This window comes from Ambystoma mexicanum, chromosome 1p, assembly GCF_040938575.1.
Source record: "Ambystoma mexicanum isolate Mex_15411 chromosome 1p, UKY_AmexF1_1, whole genome shotgun sequence".
Taxonomy (NCBI): Eukaryota; Metazoa; Chordata; class Amphibia; order Caudata; family Ambystomatidae; genus Ambystoma; species Ambystoma mexicanum.
In genome coordinates, this window is record NC_090921.1 from 323,742,100 (window position 1) to 323,762,900 (window position 20,801).

Genomic DNA, 20,801 nt, shown 5'->3' on the forward strand with positions numbered 1-20,801 from the left:
GTCTTATTTAGTGTACACAAAAAAGATTAAATACTTGATAAACCCGATGTTTCGTAGCTTAAGAACAGATATTGATATAGGACATAGCATCAGTTATGTTATCAGAAAAAAAGGCAGAACTATAGGTGGTGGGAAGTATAGCATAAAACCCTTGAAACTCAGTGAAAAAACTTGAAGAAACTTTAAGGTGCTGATTTAATGCCCCCAAACCCCTGTAATTTGGAAGATACAGCATCTCCCCTATGAGCACGCATCACAAATTACATTACCGAGGACATGTCAGGTGATGGCATGAAAAATCAGGTAGGACACCACCTACAACCGTAATGGTAAATACCAGCCATGGGGACACATTTTGGACTGCATTTGAAGATCTAGCACAGATGCAATATACCCCAACCTTTTCTATTTGACATGGTCTAAGCCTACCTTCGATTGGTCACACTGACAGCAAGTAGTTGGATCTAGGAAGAAACGATGATTTCGGAAACTGTCCCTTCGCATGCATGTTGTATTCTTTGGCGGTCTGGTGCAAAGTCATAGTTGTACTACCCAAAAGGTCTTTGCATAGGAGAATGTTTTTTAGAACAGAGTGATAAAAAAGGTATTAGAGTATCTCATCATGGTAAATGCTCATTCAATACAGAGCAATTTTGGTGTGCAAGAATACCATGGTTGTAAACAAACAGTATTTTTAAATGCAAACTCCAATTAAGCTTTGCACTCGAATTCCCTCCTTCCTGCAGAAACACGCTTTTTACATTTTGCATCCGTTACTTGCATTCGTGATCTGCTGAACCAGTGATCTCACTGATAATCTTATTTGAGGTTATCAGTGAGGTCATCAGTATGCTTATGGGTTGTGCAATGGGGGCCTCATAGTTAAGCTAGCGTAGAATCCAACACCTGCCAAATTTCAGGGGTTTTGCGACATTAAATCAGCACTTAAAGTCAACTAAAGTTTTTCACTAAATTAAGGGGTTTGTTGCATCAGATTGTTTCATGTTAAGAGTGCTTCAACTAATGTTGTTTCACTGAATAGACATCTGCTGGTTCATCATCTGAACCCAGACACTCTAGTTCGGTCCATTTATTAGACTCTTGCACCTCATCAGTAGAGGATTGGGCAATATAGTTCCCTGCAGAACAAGAAGTGGAATACGTTGGGCTGTCAGAGGAGCAGGCACTTCAGCAGGAGAGGTAAGTACAATTTCCCCTTCTCCTTGCTGTAGATAGCTTAAGTATCCAACAAACACCAGACCCTTAAGTCTCTGTAGGAGCTTCTATGCCTCTTGCTCCCCTGGCAGTATGCTTGTGTGGCCTGGATTCTGCCACTTTTCACCAGTGCCGTACAACACTAGACAGGTATGCTCTTTTCCACAAGTTGAAGATAATCTCCAGTGGCCCTTCTGATGGTTTCAACTTGTTTGTGTAAGAGGTTTCTACAGCACAAACCTATCTGGGAAGCCACGGAGCAATGTACAGAAAAGGCCAAAGGGTACACTGGTCTAGTCGATGGAGAGGGAACAGAGGAAAATCCAGCTAGATTCTCAGAACAGGGGCTAAACATTTTGGTTGGTTGATATTGTATGTAAATATGGGCTCTGTAAAGTGCTTTGGATAAAGGTGCTATATAAATAGCACATCATTATCATGAATAACGTTTTTTGAAGAGTAGGGTCTTCATTTTCTTTCTGAAGCTCAGGATCGAAAGCTCTCCTAGTGTACAGCGGGATGGAATTCCAGACTGGATGCATAGCAAGAGAAGGATTGTTTTCTTGGGTTTGTTTTCCAGTCTGGCGATGAGGCTTATGGCACTGCACAGGCTAGAAAGAAATGGGAAACCTATCAGCTAAGTAAGATGGTGCATTGGTCATCACAACATTGTACGCGGCGCAGGGAGCGATTCTAGCCTGTAGTGGCAGGCAATGCAGCTCAGTGAGGATGCATGTGATCTGGTCGAAATTGCTTCTTGCTCCATGATAAAATGCACTGCAGTATGTTTGCCGGCTTTCAACAGTGCCAGAGAGGATCCTGCGACACCAGAGAGTATGGCGTTGCCACTGTTCAAGATGAATGCTTTTTGAAGGAGAGAGGTGTGGGTGGAGAAAAGGGTTTGACAACTTTCCACAGGTCCGTTGTTGGCAGGAAGGGCTTGAGGCTGTAGGTGAATAGACTACACTCATAAGTCAAGGCACACAAAGGCATGGCTATACTGCTTACACAGCAATTTAACCACCTCAGGTCCACAGAACCGTTTCAAGCACTACAGCTTCAAGGTGTGTAATGGACAAACACAGAAGGACTGAACCTGGTCCCCTTTCCACATCATGGCTCTGCAGTTTGGGCTGTCACATTACAGGAAATTACAGGAAAAGCTTATTCACTATAAGCTGGCTCAGCCGTTTTCGATTTCCCAGTTCACAGACTTCACAGTGTAAATTCTCACAATTTTCCTTCACACTGGCCTGGCTCCCAGTTTCTTCCCTTCCAACAGGGATCGCACCCAAATCTCCCACTTGGACATGCTGGCCAAGAATACAGGTCATCCCCTGGTCTGATAAGGTCTGCCAATGGTTATTCTGACCTCGACAAGCACTGAAACCAGACGTCCCGTTGTACCACATTTGAGCATAGCACTGTGCACAGGCCTTCACCACAAATGACAATTTCTTTTTTTACAAACCTGTCAATTTCTGCAATAGGTTAACTGTAACTGTGAACTTTTTTGGTACATTTATATACTCACGATATTACACATCCCTACCTCACCTCAGATAACCAGAGCTAGGTTCCTTTCACAGAGTGTACGCAACCAATCTAAAATCCCCAAATTATCATAAATTTTGCCCATTCACAACCCCCATCATCTATTCCTGTCTGCCACACCTGGACCAAGCATGCCCACCAGGTCCCACCCACCCCACCTTACATGACGAAGAGACAGGCCTACTCACCATGGGCTGATCTGCATGAGGGGGATGGGCGCACAGGTGAAAAAGACCGTAAGCAGGAGGAAGGACTTCCTGCCCCAGACATCGGACAGGGCCCCAATGAGAGGAGCACTTAAAAATGACAACAGACCCTGGAGAGAGGCAGAAAGCATGGAGTCAATGTATATGTCCTACACCAGCCAGTCTATTCTGCACCCTCCTCCTATGTTGTTTGTTCTAAAAAACGCCTTGAAACACTTGTGTATGTGCACGTTATAAATGCCATATCATATCATAAACCATTCCCCCAAACCATGATCTCCAATGTAAGGCTAAAACCCAGTCTGTCATGCAACATTCTCTCAACTATTCTGTCCGATAGCATTACTTCAACTGATCTAGTCCCTGCCACCCCCATCCACACCCTATCCCGCACCAGTTCCATAGCCAATCTCCGCCTAGTACAGCCCTTGCAAAAAAAAAAAACTTTCCCACACAGCCCCTCTAGTATGTCCTCTCAAGTAAATCCATTTTAGCGCCTGTTCAACCCAAAGTTACCCTAACCTCTGATGCTTCAAGGAACATGCACAAGGCTGCCCCATTCCATTTTGCAGCTTATCCGACATTACCTTGACTCCATGGATGAGGCCGTTCATCAGGAAAGTGTGTTGGGGAAAGGTTGTGTGTAGCACCTGTGGAAACAACATATTGCCCATCAGCAGTCTGGAAATTCACACGCATCTTCAAGGTTTCACCATAATCTGAATCTTTCACGTGCTATCAGCTTAATGCGGTTGGCACCATATAACCAAACAATGAATTAACATCCCTTTCACCATCGCAGTCTTGGATGAGTTTATTCAGTCTTACATGGCTATGTAGACACATGCTTTTATTGTAGTCTACTGAACAGTCTGCATGAGACCCACTCGCTTACAAACAACAGTTGATGTTTTTAGGGGCATTATGAAGGCCAAGACCAATTATAGTTTGTCTAAAACAGGGATCTGCAACCTTATGTTTTGGACTAAGACTTCCTTGATCCCTCAACATTGACTATAATGGCTAAAGTTGATGGCGTTTCTAGTCCAAAACATCAGCGAGCCAAGTTGCAGACCCGGATCTAGCCGAACAGAATTATCGGGATGGGCAGTCTGGTATAAAAGCTGAAAGTAAGAGGCATGAAAATCACTGTTTTACTCAAAGTACAGTAAGCGTGCATAATAAAAAGGTAGCTTGAATGAGCAGAAGCGGGTTCCAAATTGCATGCCCTTCTATTCCTGGTGCACACGAGGAGTCTCAGCACTGAAGATACCACCTCAGAGTTTCACTTAGTCAACTACACACCTGCTCACTGCCTATTGAGGATGTAGAATAGATTGTAGCTAAATACTTGGATTCCTGGTGATGCTGCTTTGCAGTAGATACTAGATAAGCTGCAGTAAATCATCCTTTTATAATAAAGAGGCAGCTGCGGAATGACTTCTGAGTTTCAAGGCAAGGGACCAGAAGAAGGGAAAGAGTTACGATTCCTCTTTGAAGTTCTTGTGATAAGCAAGAAGCTGAAAGTATACTCCATAGGTATGTGCTAATGAGTACCTAAGTGTACGCCCCCCTCATTAGTCTTAATGTATTCAAAAGCGCATAAGAACTGCGATGCTTTGAAAGGGGCATGTTCGTGTTAGATTGGTTTGTGAAAATCTGTCCAGTCGATATAGGTTCGTGTGCTGCTTTTAAAAAGATATTTACCAGGCTACGTCATTCCTTGATTGGATTATGTGAATGGAGACTGCCACTAGTTTTACATATGCAAAATCATAATTAATTTATATTGGAATTTCCAAACTGCAGCTCATCTTCATAAAAGCTTCTACCCATAAGTTTAATTATTAAAGTGGCAGATTTTCTTTTTTAAATATGTAATTGTTGGCACCATTGCATACACTTTTGTGGTAACAGTTTACTGACCAGGATTGACGTTGTAGAAAGATTGACCAGGATTGACGTTGTAGAAAGATTATGTGCGACATGACATCTAGTCAAGGCATAAAGGCTTTTGGGAGGGGGGTGAAGGAGGTGGAGGCGTGGGAGCAGGACCGCCCCCCTGCCCCCGCCCTGCCCTGAAGCCTATCAAAAATAACTTCAAAACCTTGGAAACGGCCATCTCCCTCATGTGCAACTCGCCCTTCATTACAGGCATACTCCCAAGCTTATGTGTCAGGGGGAAACAGAAAGATGAAAAAGCATGAATGCTCTCTGCAGGGATACAGCGGGGTGCAGAGGAAGTGATGCTGTCTGGATCATCTGGTTTATATCCTTGCTAACCTGTCCGTAAGCTCCTGTGAGGAGGTCAGTGGTTATTTGTGAAGATGTGCTTAATTCTTTGAAGATTCAAAATACTTTGGAATGGAAGAAATTACTATTTCAGAAGTATGCTTTAAATTCCTTTCGATCATGGTCTGGTATCCTCTCGACTGGGTTTTTCTGTTAAGATTATCCTTGCGGTACTGATTTGCCTTCTTAGTTCTGGGTTTTCAAAGGGTTCTTTCTGGTGAGCTTGTCCTCAAACTATTTGTTAGCTCTGGTCTGCGGTGGTTTGGAGATTTTTCTGAACATTTTGTGCTAATGTCTAGTAATGATATGATATGATATGATATGGCATTTATAACGCCCCTATACACAGGTGTTTCAAGGCGCAACGAGGCAGGGGGTCAAAGGGAAGACAGAAAAACGAGCCTACTAGGCCAGGTATCATTCAGATCGCGCAAGTGTATGGGGGAGGGGGAGAGGGAAAGTGCGAGGGGAAAGGAGAGGGGAGAAGTGCAGTATAAGGGATAGGATACAATAAGATAAATAAAAAAGAAAGAAAAAAGGCAGTTAGTGGCAAGTGCATGGTAAGTGCAGACATAAGTGCTGGTAGGGGGACTGTAGGGATATAGAAAATAGTCCCCAGTTCCCGAGGTAGCAAGGGGGGCAGTGCAGATGGGCAACTGGCGGGGCCTGGGCCCGAGAATCAGGAAGGGAAACCGGTGCTGTATCTGCCCAGAGTTTAGCAGGGGAGAGGGGGAGAGAAAGCAGAGGCAAAGAGGAAAGTTTTGCGGTGCTTCCAGAACCGGAGATGGTTCTCGTCAAGTTTAAGGGAGACAGGAAGGCTGTTCCAGAGGGAGGCCACTGCCGAAGACGGAGATCTGCCACCAACTCGTTGCTTGGAGAAGCGACTGACCCTGAGGGAGTTGGATGCGGATGAGCAAAGAGCCCGAGAAGGAAGATATTTAGGAAGAGAGAGTTGAAGGTATTTCGGCCCCACTAATCTAGTGAATTCTTGGTTAAAAGGATCCAGTAGAGAATTAGAGTCTTGGCAGACATGAGGACATTGAGGAAAGACCAGTTTATGTCTGGCTTCCTTAGCTGAGTTATTTAGAGACTCTGATAAATGGACTTCTGTGTGTCAAGCACAGAACTTTCAGATGTATTTTTGTTGGCTGTGAAGCAAAGCCGGAGTAGTTCTTTGGATGATGAGTAATCTCTTTCTTGCAGCCCGGTTTTGGAACTGCCTTAGTTGGTGTGTCTGGTATTTTAGAAGGCATATGCATATTGAGTTTTAATAGTCATGGGTGGCGGGATAATTGCTATGGTCCACTATCTTCTGAACCATCACCAAGGATTGATTTTCCATGACTCGTGAAACTTGAAATGTTCTTTTCTGGAATTTTCCTCAATTAAGAAGTTCCTAAACACCCGTTTCAAGAGTGAAGACTGGTTCTTTAGTGATTTGGAAAGTGCGGAGGACAGTAGGTTTAGCCATTAAAAGGGGAGAGTGTATGAGTTAGAAAACCAAACCTTGGATGAATTGAGGCAAGGTTTATTTTTTAAAACATTTTTTAGGCATAGCCTGAATGCAGTTAGATGATGCTCAAACAGTATTCAACCTACAATGAAATATCAACCTCCTTGAAAGTATCACAATGTACAGCTGAAATTTGGGGGAAAGGTTTGAGGGGGAGAGGATGTAATACCAGAGGGGCGACACACAGAGCTGAGAGGCACAATCCATAATTGGCGAGAAGTTTAAAGAGTAGGGTCATGACCTTCCTGAAGTGTAGTATCAAGTGAGCAGGTCTAGTCTGATATGCTTTAGTAACGTGTTCCAGAGACATGGTGCATAGCAGAAAATTGCCTGTTTCCAGGTTTTTCCCCACTCCTTTTGGAGTCTTGGTTTACAACCTAGCAATTTTGTGACTTATGGTGGTGTGTAGGTCCACAGAGATAGTGAGGTTCTCGGCCGACCAGAGTGGTCTTTCAGTTGCAAGTGCTTTGTAGGTGATGAGGCAGTCTTGAAGGGTTAGCCATTGCTGCTTTGTGAGGATGGGGTGATATAGTGGAATTTATTTAGTCTTGGGAGGAGGCATACTGCTAGACAGCTTTTGGAGGGGCCATGGCGGTATCTGGGATTCCTGCAAGGAGGCTGCCACTGTGCAGGTTGGAAATGACTAGGGCTTCAACAACTGACCTGAATTGCTTGGTGGGGGTGAAAAACGTTACTTTGCAGAGAAGCACACGTTGGTGCCAAGCTGCTTTCGTTTTCTTTGCAATGTGTACTTTGAATGACTGTCTCACTGGGTAAGTTGAGACGTGAGCTTCAGGTCAGTGAGAACATTCTGGACTTTGGCATGCTGTGTGGGGTTCCTAGGAGAATGAACTTGGTCTTTGTAGGGTTGAGCTGCAGGTGGGTGCTTGACATTCAGGCTTGGATGAAGCACTGACAGAGCTTGAGTTAATGGATGTTGTTGATTAAGGTACAGCCGTGTGCCATCTGCATACAGCTGTACTTTAATGTCTGTGGACGAGGAGTTTTCCCCACATAACCTCTATCTAGAGGTTAAAGATGGCATGGGACAGGATGGAGCCTTGTGACACTTTGCACGTTAATGGGTGGTGCTGGTTGTTGTGTCCAAATATGGACAAGGTGGTGTCTATGGGAGAGGTATGATGCGTACCACTGCAGGACTGTGCCATCAAAGCACATGTCCGTGGCTAGATGGAGGATGGCTTCAGGGTCAACTGTACTATATGTGCAGCAGAGAGGTGTCGGATGATGCATAAACACAGGTCCCCTCGGTCAGGATGTGTTAGACATTATTGATAACTGGTGGTGGTGGTGGTCTTTGCTGCATCGTTGTCAGAAACCTGATTGAGAAGGAACACCCGGCACAAGCTCTCACAGGGGTACCAATTTGCAGAAGGTTGGTAGATGCAGGATGAGGTGATACTTGCCTAGGTAATAATGGTCAACAGTGTGTTTGTTCAGTAGTGGGTGAATCTGTCCCATTTTCAGTGTATCTGGGAAGGTGAACTATGTGTTGGATATGTTTATGGCGAGAAGTGCCGACCAGAGTGCTTCACAGTTGATGACTTTCACAATGAAGGAGAGAAGGTTGTGTTTGACGTTGGTAGATTTGAGGGTTGCAAGAGTGTTGTGTCTGCATTTCTACAGTAATTGTCATGAATTCAGTCCATCTTAATATGTTGCAGGCTGGTATGGGGAGAGAGAGGTCTTTGTGTGTTTTAGTGGTCACCAATGTGTTACCTTATCTCGTTTTTATAGTCTGTGAAAAATCAGTTGATGGGGTTGCATTTGTCAGTGTAATATGGTTTTGCATGGTCTAGCAGAGGCTTGGTGCAGTGCTCCAGTTTGAAAGAGAATTTTGGTCTTGTTGGATGCCTCCAGGAAGGTTGTTGTGTAGTAATTTGATTTAGCCATTTTGGGGGCAGTGTCCTGCATGCTGATCAGAGGGATCTTGGAGTAAATAGATCTGGTTCGTGGAATTTCCCCCAGAACATTGCTTTCCTGTGGATGGCATGCTTGCTTTCAAGGAGTCCATGTGTGTACCAAGGCGAGGAGGACTTTGTTTCTTGAGTCAAAGTTTCACTGGTGTATGGGTGTGGGTGGTCTTAGTGTGAGGTTGCTGGGTGTAGACATTCTTCAAGGGGTGGTGGCCAAGGTTATTTCTTTCCCTTCCAGTGGGCACCGGCCCATGAAGTTCTTGGAAGAGCAGTTTGAATGGCCGCGAAGGGCTGGGGTGGCGCAAAAGGAGTAGGACATAGAACATGTAATAAGGAGCTTGCCAATCTGACTTCAAGCTGGAAAGGAATGCAGCTGCTCTCATCTGTAATCGAGTGGGACAGGCCAGCCAGCATCCAAAGGTTCAGTATATTGACCAGAGGAAAAGGCCTGGTGGAACAATAGTTGCTGGAACACAGAGCTGCAAAATCCGAGGTCTTATAAAGGCAATATCACAAGTGAAAGAAATAGTCTGTTTCCCCAGTTGCTAGCACTTGGGACTCTACCTTGCGAGCATGTCATAGTAAACAGAAGATTTATGTGTGGCAATGATAGCCCCCGACATGAATGGCAAGGGGACACCTAGCGGCCGAACGAAAGACAGCCCATCATGCAGCTCAACCTTACATGTCCGGAATATTTTGGGGACAAGATTGGTAATGTTTTGCCGACTGTCAATTCGGACAAAGATAAGGAGATCAGTCCAGAGGTTGCTTTCAAGTATAGTGTTCAAGTACAATGTAATATGTATAGATACTTCGTTAAACTCACCAACTCAAAATAATGTTTCAAAATACCAGCAGTGATTTGAGGGGAGCCGGGGGGTACATGAGGTGGAAAAGGTCACTGAGTCAAACAGTTGCGATATAGTACGAAGTATCATACATTCCCATTAGACAGCAAATCATACAAATCTAAATGTATACGAGTACCAGAGTGGTTACAAAGCCTAGTAGGGTCTCACAAATTGTGTTCAGTCTTAGGGGTATAGTCTTATGGATGAGTCCCAACAATGAATACTACGCGGATGGATGGAAAAACAGTCTGGTCAGTCCAGAAGACATACAATGACTGGAGAGGTGGTGAATACCAGATAGGGCGTGTTGCCTGGGCTTTGAGTTGGTTCTGTAAGAAGCTGCTGGATGTCCATGGTGGCTAGCAGTTTCAGTAGAGTCACTCTAGCATATCACAAGAATGAGAGGATTATGTCATACATGGCGTCTGCCCCCGCACCCCTCTGCCTCGAACGGCAGTCCGAGAGTTGCTATTCACCAAGACAACCCTACCAACCTTATCCTGGAACCATCAAAGAAGATTTGAATCGGCAAGCTTAAGAAATTAGCATGCTGTAACTAAAGATGAGGAGAGCAAGTGACCTCACTGTTGAACGGACACACGTAGATACATTAGACATGAAGCAGATACGCAGCCACCATGAAGAAACACTGACATTATGTTGAACGTGCATTTAGACATGAAGAATATTACCTGGACCAATAGACATTAAAAACATATACTAAATGTATACGCTTAAACGCAAGGCAAACAATATAAATGCATAGCTTGCTGAAAGTAGAAATGCAACTGTAAAGAGTGGCCGTTTTGAACAAAATGGACAGTGCCATGTTGAGTTTCTGGGACGCATTGAAGGAGCCCCAAAGCTGCAAGAAGATTCGGCTTGCTGAATTAGCTGAAAATACAGACCTTTGCAGGCCAGACAGTGGATGCACAGCCCCCTCCAGGGTTACAACGAAACGGGAGGCTTGGATAGCTTTGAAGAGAACAGAAGATAATTCCCAAAGACAAAACACATTTCTTTTAGATTAAGTAAAAGAACAAACAGCCTTTGAAAGCCAGGTGCTCATTAAATCAAAGCTTAATACTGAAAGGAGGAAAACTCGAAAAAGTTTCCAGTTGGCAGACAGAGTAAAGACACCTGCATTAATATGGGCTAAAATACTAATACAAATGTCGAGCAGAATAATTCAAAATGTGGTCGCCTGACACCTTATAATTGGAGAACAGGTTCTATTCATCAAGACCAGACATAAATAGCCCCGTGCCTACAATAAGTTCTCAGAACAGAGATTCCAAACAAGGCCACATTGAAAGCTAAAAGGTACTGGCCTTAGTTTCCTAGGTAATCAGGGGCGGTGTGCAATTTAATCGGCAGAACCAGCACTTTGTTACCTCCCCCCTTACACTGTTTTGCTATGTGTTGATGACCTGCCAAAAACATTCAAGGTTGGTCAGTAAGATGCCAACAAATGAAAACCCCCAAAATGATGCTGCTTGTGTTGCAATAGCCAAAGACCAGTTGTTATGATCACTTTAGCAGTGGTCCAAGGTGGGGCCACCCGATAGTCATGACCAATGAACAAACGATCACTTATGTATCCTATATGTAGACAATTCCCCTAACCAATCCCGTAGGTTTCGGTAACCAAAATTGTGATGCAACATCAATGAGGACGTATTTCTGGTTTATAATCTACTATTTCCTATTGCAGAGCTTTGGAGACGTGTGTTTATTGCTGTGTGTGCTTTATATGGATTGTTAAATAAAGCAGAACATTGCCATTTGCTATGATTATTTCCGTCATTGGGTGCAGGACTTCCTGGCCTGCCTGTTCTGTAAAGGACGGGGGTTTTCAAGTCTACCTTTACAACCTTTTATTCCACTGTGTTTTATATCCCGATTAGTAGATTAGCCCCCAATTATCCTGCAAGACTATGTCACGCTTCCATTGCCAATGAGGTATAATAATTCTATGCGTCTCCCCTTTCTGTGCTCTTTACACTGCAGTTACCAGCAGACTTCAGTCACATACACCAGCCAGGTTCTTACCTCGGCCCACCATTCTGCCATCACAGCCCTTAGTCTGGTACAATCGCAAACCATCATTCCTCTTCATTTCCATGCTGAAGGGTTTGTGTGGTGGCCTTTCCGATCTAGAGGGTCGGACATCCACAACACGTCAAGGCATCTTGGCCTGGAAGTAGGATCACATGTGACCAGGAATGCATCTATGCCAATAGCACTGGTGGACAAAGGGATTGTCCATGAAAACCAGACCACACACATAGAATGGCATCACCACAAAAACTGAAAAAAATACTTGCTGTGGTGGAAAACAATTTTTCTAGTTCAGTCTTTTAAAAAAGAATATAAAAGAAGAGCTCCATTACCATGGAACTCTACACATTAAGGCTTTTATTTTACTATAAAACACTATGCACTAGATGCTAGAAATGTGACGCACAGATTAAGGAAGGGGTTGGAGTCTAGTGAAAGTAGTCAAGGCATAAACTTGCGCATTTATCCAATACCCGCTTCAATCTGTCTAGGTGACCGATGCCAACAGGGCAACTGTGCAATCTGCCCCTCTGCCCATTGATAATTCTCGGTGGATGGGGCATGTTGACACGGATGGGTCTCCACCAATCTTTTGGTTTCATCTTTACCCTAGCAACATGCTCACCAGTGGCAACAGACAGTAGCATGTCCAGATGCTCCTCTTCTGCCCATCTCCAAACTTCAACCTTCAAAAAGGCAGTTCGCATCTCAAATAGATTGGAATGGTCACTGTGGAAGTTTTTAAATCTCACCTTTTTGAATCCCCAAAGCATGTGTCACTGGATGGGCTATTGCATAGTCACTGCTTAACAATACCTTCAGTAAAAGTCAATGCTCACCTGGATGTCTCCTCCCTCCACCTCCATCCCCATACAATGCAAAAAGAACATTTCTATGATACAAGTCTGCCAACAAGAGTGGGGTACTTAAAATGCCACCATTATATCAGTTTCAAGTGAGAACAGAGTATTTGCCAACAACAGATCTGTTGATGGCACCCAGCTCTAAATGAAGGCAAAGAAGTTCTACACTTGGAAGATCATATCATCCAAACAGCTGAAATTCCTGGTTTGATCAGTTCTGGGACATGACAGGCTTACTATGAAAAAGAAAAGACCTCAGCAGGAGAATTCCAGCCAAATAGCCAAAGAACAGTTCAGGTGACTCAGAGTTCTTCTTCATCAATGGGTGGAAGTTACTTTTCTGTAAAGTGTCTTTTTGTCTCTTCCGTCATTATAAACCAGTACATTTTCCATGGGCCTTGTAGGAGTTGGCTACGAGGATACAGCCCTGGAGGTATTTGTTTCGCATATACACCAATGATCATGCTCCACAAGTCACTCATTTTTTAGGGTGCCACCTGCTTAGGCCTTATTGCTATTCTCCCAACTGTCAGGGGAATCACCCTCCCAGAAAACACTTGTCTGCTGCCAGAGAAGTGATCATCCCATTGAATTTACAAAAACATTTGACTTTTCTTACTCTACCAACTTGAATTGAATCCTATACCTATAACGTTACTATGCTGTATGTTGGTATTCTTTGGGATCAACATCTCAGCTACCACTACCGAATTGGAAATCACACAGAAAATGTCTATAGGGGGCTAGTGGATGACATGGAGTGGGAGAAAGAGCAGGGGTCAGAATACCATGCCAACAAACTCTACAATGGTACAGTTGATGCAGGAGGACACAAATGAAGTGTGGACCAGATGGAAATACAGAAGAGCCCTGTAAAGTAGCCTGTTAAAGATTAATAATGCACACCATCTACCCACAGTGCTTGCTGCTTTGATTAGCAGAAGTCTCACTATATCAGTAACAAAGGACCTGCCCACATCCTCTACTGTGATTACAATACATACTCCCACCTGACTCATTTAAGTTCTGGGATGATGGTTCCCCTCTGCCCAGAAATACATATTTAATAAGCAAGTATTAAAGAAACATAGCTTTGGGCATTATGACATTTCTGAGGCGGAAAAGGTCATTTTTTATAGGTTACTCTCCAGTTTGGAGAAGTTAGAAGAAAAATATGGCGGTAGTGGATGATCAAGTGAGACCCATTTTAGTCTTCATTTTAGTGCCTTACTCAGACTCGGGTCTTGTTTAGATGAGGCTGGAACTAGTGAGAATCACTAAACTTGGTCCAGATGAAAGGGCACTTTGCGGTCAGTGGTATATGTGCATGGAGTCCTATGCTGTGAAAGTCTTGTTTTTGGGATGAAATGCTAGAGACAGTAAACCTGGTCTGGGGGTGGCATATTAACCTACGAGGATAGCAATTATATGCACTGAAGAATTTACATGAACAGACTTGTGATCAGCTCTCTTAGTAAATGTAGCCATTTTAATTGTGGCTATGGCTGGATGATACATCATTGAGTTGCAGCTATATCGATATATTTTCAAAAATTGATATAGGATGAGAATATATAAGAAACCAGAGGAGAGGGGGTGGACCGTATTCTCCGTGGACCCAGTGAGGTCCTGCAATCCCAAAAGGGAAGCGAACCCAGAAATATAGAGCTCACACGGAAAAAGTAGGAAATTATTTTAATAATAAGAAAGTGCACAATTGTGCAGAACAAAAGGCTGGGGAAACAGCAAGACAAACAGGGGCAGGACGCCTAGTGCACGGCCCACCTACAACACGCTTCACGCTCAACTGAGCGCTTGATCACGTAGCACAAAAAAGGACAAAGATACAGTTAAAAAGACATGTAGTCCATCATCTATGTCAGTTGGAATAGAGGTGCAACCAAGGACTGATTCTATGGCGGCCATGTTGGAATGGAGAAGCAGAACTTAGCCGACAGTGTGACACTTACACCCACTTATAATATAAAGAGCAAAAGTACCCCCAATAGGCAAAAGAAAAATTCCTTACGAAAAGCCATATGAGCCAAATCCCTTGCACCCCAAAATTTCCAACATGTGTTACTGGTTTTAAAAACAAGATATTACAATACATATTTGATAATTAAATGAGTGCGCTTGAAAAGATAAGATTGCAGCTTATGAAAATCAATCAGTCAATTGTAAAACAAGCTAAAAGGCAACATAATGCCATGTACAATCTGGCTTTGTGCAAATACGCAAAATAGCAGCATAAGTATGTAAAATTTAGCTTTGTGCAAACGGGCAAAGTAGCAGCATAAACATGTGCAGGATAGCAAACATTGCATCACATTGTCATTATTGACGGTTCCAACGGCTCAGTGCCGATAAATTAATCATAGAGGGACCATCAATCTTGTAGAATGATTGGAATACGAAAATATGTATAAAATGATCAGGATTACAATTCTGATAATGAAATACAGAACAACAATGATTTTTACAAATAAATCAAAGGACATTTCATACTCTAGTTAATATTGACATAAAGTGCAAGTGCAAGTGCAAGTCAATCAAAAAGCAGCATGAAAAATGTGCAAATAGGCAAAATCACGTAGGCAACCATAATTAGCAGCAATATGGCAGATTAAATGGCAGATGGTATCGTAACTTACATAGATGTACACTCTTATAAGCCTAACTGAATACCTAGACTGAAGCATGCAAATTTGAAATGATCTTGTATAAGACGCACGAAAAAATGTAATGTAATCAAAAACAACAACTGAAACAACCAGGTAACCAAGATGGAGAGGGTGACAAAAAGCACCAAGTTATTAAACACCAAAGACTACAACAGAAAAGTAAATAAAATGTGCCAAATGTCCTGCTAGGTCGTGGATATAGCAGCTTAAAAAATAATGCTAAGAATAAAGCCAATCCCAATTATAAACCTTAGTGGTAATATAACCACCGTGGTGGTAATGAGAAAGGGTGAAACTTGAGCATAGGTCAGGGACTGATAAGTGAAATGGGAACAACATGTTTATCCCAAAAAACAAAAGAAAAACACTCGATAATGAGAAAGCACAATCCCATCAACTAAATGTAAACAAAAACGGATTAATAACGGAAGGAAAACCAATCCAAAACAAACAGTTAGGGGAAAATACTCTCTTATGTGCCTAGAAACATATAAAGCTCCTCGTCGAGATTGTGACCATTAGGGAACTTGGTGTCGAAATCCAAAATGAATCTGGTCTCTAGCTGTCTTAACCTTAACACACAATCCCCACCTCTAGGATGGATCGGGATATGTGCCACTGCAAAGAATTTAAGGAGCGAGAGGTCATTGTTATGTTCTTGTTTAAAGTGATTGGCCATAGGGTATGCGGGATCTGAATTTTTAATTGCCCTAAGGTGCTGTAATATTCTGAGCTTAAGCTTACATGTGGTACTCCCGACATACTATCTCATGCAGGGACATGAGAACACATAAACCACAAAAGTGGTATCACAGTTCATTGAATGCTTGATTAACTGGTTACATTGGGTGACCGGATGTAAAAAGGATTTACATGCAGTGGCATGAGCACAGGCCTTACATTTAAAACATTTAGTAAAGCCTATGGGGGATTCCATCAGTGATTTCATGAGAGATGGATTGGTGTTAATAGGTGACAAGAAACTAGAGACCAGTTTATCCCTGAGCGAGGGTGCACGTTTGTACTTGATGGTTGGGCGTTTAGAAAGCAGAGGACATAAGTCTTTGTCGACGATGAGAACCGGCCAATGTCGCTCTATGATTTTGCGGACATGATTGGAGGCATTGTCGAATGTGACAATCAGACGGGGTTCATTGTTGACAGTAGTTCTAGCAGGCTTAATGCCATACAATAGGCGGTCCCTGCATAGTCCACGTGCTTTGGTGTAGGCCAATTCTATGAATCTGCGCTAATAGCCTTGCTTAAAGTCTGGAGCCGCCAAGGCACAATGATGGTCAAAGGATGCTAAATCTGTACAATTCCTGCGATATCTGATAAATTCACCATATGGAATACTATGTTTACATGACGTAGGATGACAGCTTGTGGCATGTAAGGGCAGACCGGTATTTGAGGGTTTTTTGTATAGTGCTGTATGAAGGCCAGATCTTTCAGGGGTCACAACTATATCAAGATAGACAATTTCAGTCATGCTGTTACACTCTGAAGCTCAGATTGGACATGTTGGTATTAATCTGTTTCACAAATGATTGCCATTCAGCTTCGGTCCCCTTCCATATGACGAATACATCGTCAATATATCGCCACCAGGCGACAATATGTGTGGAAAAGCTAGATGCAAGTAGATCGCTAAGGAAAGTGGCCTCCCACCATCCCATTGTCAGGTTTGCATATGAGGGTGCAAAAGTACTACCCGTGGCAGTGCCCCTTACCGGACGAAAAAAGGAGCCCTCGAACAAGAAAACATTGTTATTTAGGCAGAAAGAGAGCATTTCAAGAATCATGGAACTGTGAAAATTCAATAAGCGGGTTTCAAGGAAATATTTGCAGGCACCCATACCAACTTGATGGTCAATGGAGGTATAAAGGGAGACAACATCAAGGGTTGCTAAAAGCAGACCATCCTCCCAGGGTATGTTAGAAATATGTTGCAGAAAATCTTTAGTATCCCTCAAATAAGAAGGTAGAACTGACAGAAGAGGAAATAAAGTTTTGTCAACAAACTGGGCCAGATGCTCAAGGAGAGAACCACACAGAGTAACAATAGGTCTGCTCAGTGGATGAACAAGAGATTTGTGAGTTTTGGGTAAAAAATAGATTGTAGGTATAGTGAAACAGGGTGGAGCCAAAAATTAAACAAAATCATCATCTATAAGGCCAATGCCAACCCATTTAGTGCATAAGTTTTTAAGTTCAGACTGTATGTCACAAAAGGGATTTTTTGAAAGTTGGGCTTAACACAGTCGATCCTTGAGTTGACGATTGGCCTCCGTTACGTAATGTACTCGATCTTGAATTATAATGTTTGAACCCTTGTCGGCCGGTTTGATAATAATATTCGGCAAGCTTTGTAATCTTGATGGTACTTCTCCGTAGTTTTCTGAAGTCACTAATTCACAAATCATAGAATGCTTCAATGCATCCACCAACAGGGAACTGTGGATTGAATTTAGATTTACCCTTGAGTTTGGTGCGTACATCCCAGTCAGGGTCAATGTCGAAATCAGCGAGACAAGCATTTAAGGGATCATAGTCAGAATCTTCAAGACAGGCCAGGTCCATGAGAGATGGAATATCAGAGATCAGAAGGTTGGTGTGGCCAATACGAGGTGTTGGTGGTTTTGGCACAGTTGGATTTAAAGAAAAAAAATTCTTGAGTCTGATCTTTCGGATAAATTTATCCAGCTCAATGTGTGACTGGACATAATCAAATGCTTTGGTGGGGCAAAAGTTAAGTCCAAGCGAAAGGACCGAGGTTTGGGCTTTGGTGAGGACAGATTGATAATTTGACACGGCTTCATATTGTCACTGGTTATTTTTTGGTCCCAGAGCGCGTTGCTCTGCTCTCTTGGCATGCTTCTGGGCCGTTTCCCACGCTGGCCTCGCCGAGTTGTTTTCCTCCTCGTGATTTCTGTCCCCTTCCTCTTCCTTTTCCTCTGCCTCGCCCCTTTCCGTGTTGCTTCCGATTCTTCCCATCCTGGCATAGCAGTCGCATCTCGTCTAAAAAATGTAGTCTGACAGAAGGCTCCTCATTTTCAAAAACTGAGATATCTGATTCAGACGAGATAGAACCAGGATCACCACCAGCTGTGGGCTGGATTGCAGGTTTTTTGCGTAGTGAATCAAATCTTCTGGCAAAAGTGAAGATCCTGCCTGTTTCATAGTCAGTATTATCCCTGATGAACTTGCGATGCTTTCGTTGCTTAATATCTTCATATACGAGTAAAGAATCATTGATTTTGACACAGAGTTGTTTCCCCTCTTCAGAATGCGACATTTTGTAAGTTCCGTTTCCTTTTTCGCAAGCTCTTCCAATGCCTTTGCTCGGTCTGATTTGGCATATTTGACTAAGATGGTAAGGAAGGGTGCTGAACAACCTTTACTGGCATCTCCCTGGAGCATGCCAGGATCTTGATCCTCAAAGGAGGGCATTGTCAGAATTCGTAATCCTCGTGGTATGCGCCTGACGTCCAAATAATTTTGTAAAGCATGTTCCTCCCACCATTTGGAGATTTCCCTTCTTCGTAGTTTTTCAATGTCTCTGAGTAAAGTTATTTCCGGATTGAGACTTGCATTATTCTTTTTTGACCCAATGGAGGGTACTGAAGTAGGCATCACTTGAGATTCACTAAAAAGGTCCCTGGCCTGTGCAAGCCGAGCTGCTGCCCAGGCGTCCTGCATGTCTGAAATGCTGCGTGTCACCCTGCCACTTGGAATGTCCAGAAGAAAAAAATTATTTCAATGGACAAGAACTTCCAACATGAATGCAAAACATTCATCACATGTGAGCGAAAAAATACATTAATTTGAGTGGGATAGCCACGGCATGCCCAAACTATTGCAACCGGCAATATAGAATGGCAACAAGAAAAACTGGGGTGGAGTATCAGAGCAGTACAATACCATCGTAATGACAGATGAGAAACAATGCAGAACACACAAGACAGTCACCTACCATACGGCCACAGTCCGTATATATATATATATACACATTTACTACAAGTTTGATATTTACACAGCTGTGTGTAGTAAACAGGAAGAGGAATCCTGCATTTGCACTTTATTTAGATCAATGTCTTATGAATAAAGGGGTTTGTGACATCTCACATGTAGTTGGCGGCTTACAATTGAGCATTTAACCCAAAAATATTGAAATAGGATTTTTAGTCCATATTGCCCAAGCCTAATTTTGGCCAAAAATAAGTTTACCATTTGGAAAACTAGAAAAATAGCTGGATACGGATGATTGAGTTGAGGACTCATTGCCTTTGAAGTTTGGGCAAACAATGCTTACATTTGTTGGTTGCCAGGTACAACGATATTGCCTTTTAATTTGTTTTAATGAATACAAAGGAGGAAAACAAAAGGCATGGTGTAGAAGTACAGAATAAGAGGGATGTGTGTGGTGCAAGTGTAGATGTGCACACACAGGAACAATGCATGAGATTTTTTTATTATGGTCTTCAATCCTTGTGCGGTCTTCAAAACATATGCCATCCTGACAAATCTGTTTAACAATTCTGTTATGGTGTTAGACCAGATATTTTCTGTATGGGGATGTATTTAATTTCAGGATTGTTATTAATGAGGCATCTTAGTCATCTGTAGATATTATTCAACAAATTAAGAACATATGGACACCACTAAGATGTGCCAGGGTTGGTCGGTATTAGGAATGTGGCTAAAGCAGTGATTTGGCATATTATGCATCTTTACACGTTTCGGTACTGTGACAAATCTTCGGATGCGATCCCTTTGTCCTCTTGGGGGAGACCCTTTCCTTATAGCCAGGACAGATAGGCCGCTACCTGATAGTCCCCCTGGGGTGGCACTCATCGTCGGGGGATCAAATGGGTGGGAGACCCCCCTCACTCCCTGTGGAATTAAGGATGACCATCAGGAGAGAACAAGTTATCCTAGCCCATCACCTGGCCCTAGAACACCTACCTGCAAACCTAAAAACAACCCCTTCGTTAATAGCCTCATAAGTCGTTACCTCAGCATTCCCTTAGAAAGTACTGGGATGAGGAAGAATAAGAGTTGCCCATGTAGTCACGCCCTAGTACTGTGACGAAGAGGCACTCTACTGAGCCACAAGGGAGTAGAAAGATCAGTACTGTGATGAGGGAGAATGACAGAAGAATTAAAATCACCTGTGAGAACCACAAGGAAATGTCTAGTGGTTGTGATGTTCGATTGGTCAATCTAGAGTACAAATAGAGGAGGGAAAGCAGGAAGTGTAGCGAAGCCCTCCCTGGAGGTACAAGGAGCAGGGATCCAGTGTTGCTATAGAGGACACTACGGACTGCTGCAATATCCAGAGAGAGGGGGAGCCCTTGATCCCCATCAGCCTGTGCGGAACTGAGGGGAGCTCCCTCACGGAGGGAACTAAGAAGACCAGTGTGCCTCCCAGAAAGGGGGGGAATGCCTTGAGCTCCAGCAGTGTGATAGGGACTAAGGGAAACAGGAGACACCCTCACTGGGGAGCTGGGGAGCCGGTGAAAGAAGACCATGAGGGCCCAGAGAAAGCAGCAGAACCTTACTGGTGTTGCCGAGGACCGGAACCATCAAGGACCAAGTGCAAAGGTACGTGGAGGGGGA

At 43.3% G+C, this 20,801-nt stretch overlaps 1 protein-coding gene across 2 annotated transcripts in view; it reads right to left on the minus strand.

Annotated features, from left to right (window-relative positions):
* Positions 1–20,801, minus strand: part of LOC138569735 (hippocampus abundant transcript 1 protein-like) — a 227,720-nt gene that overhangs the window by 108,013 nt on the left and 98,906 nt on the right. For both annotated transcript variants that reach the window (XM_069647982.1, XM_069647992.1), the window contains exons 3-4: positions 3,563–3,625; positions 2,958–3,085 (exon numbers count right to left, since the gene is read on the minus strand). In XM_069647982.1, the coding sequence (XP_069504083.1) occupies positions 2,958–3,085; positions 3,563–3,625 (191 nt within the window). The remainder of the gene's footprint in view (positions 1–2,957; positions 3,086–3,562; positions 3,626–20,801) is intronic.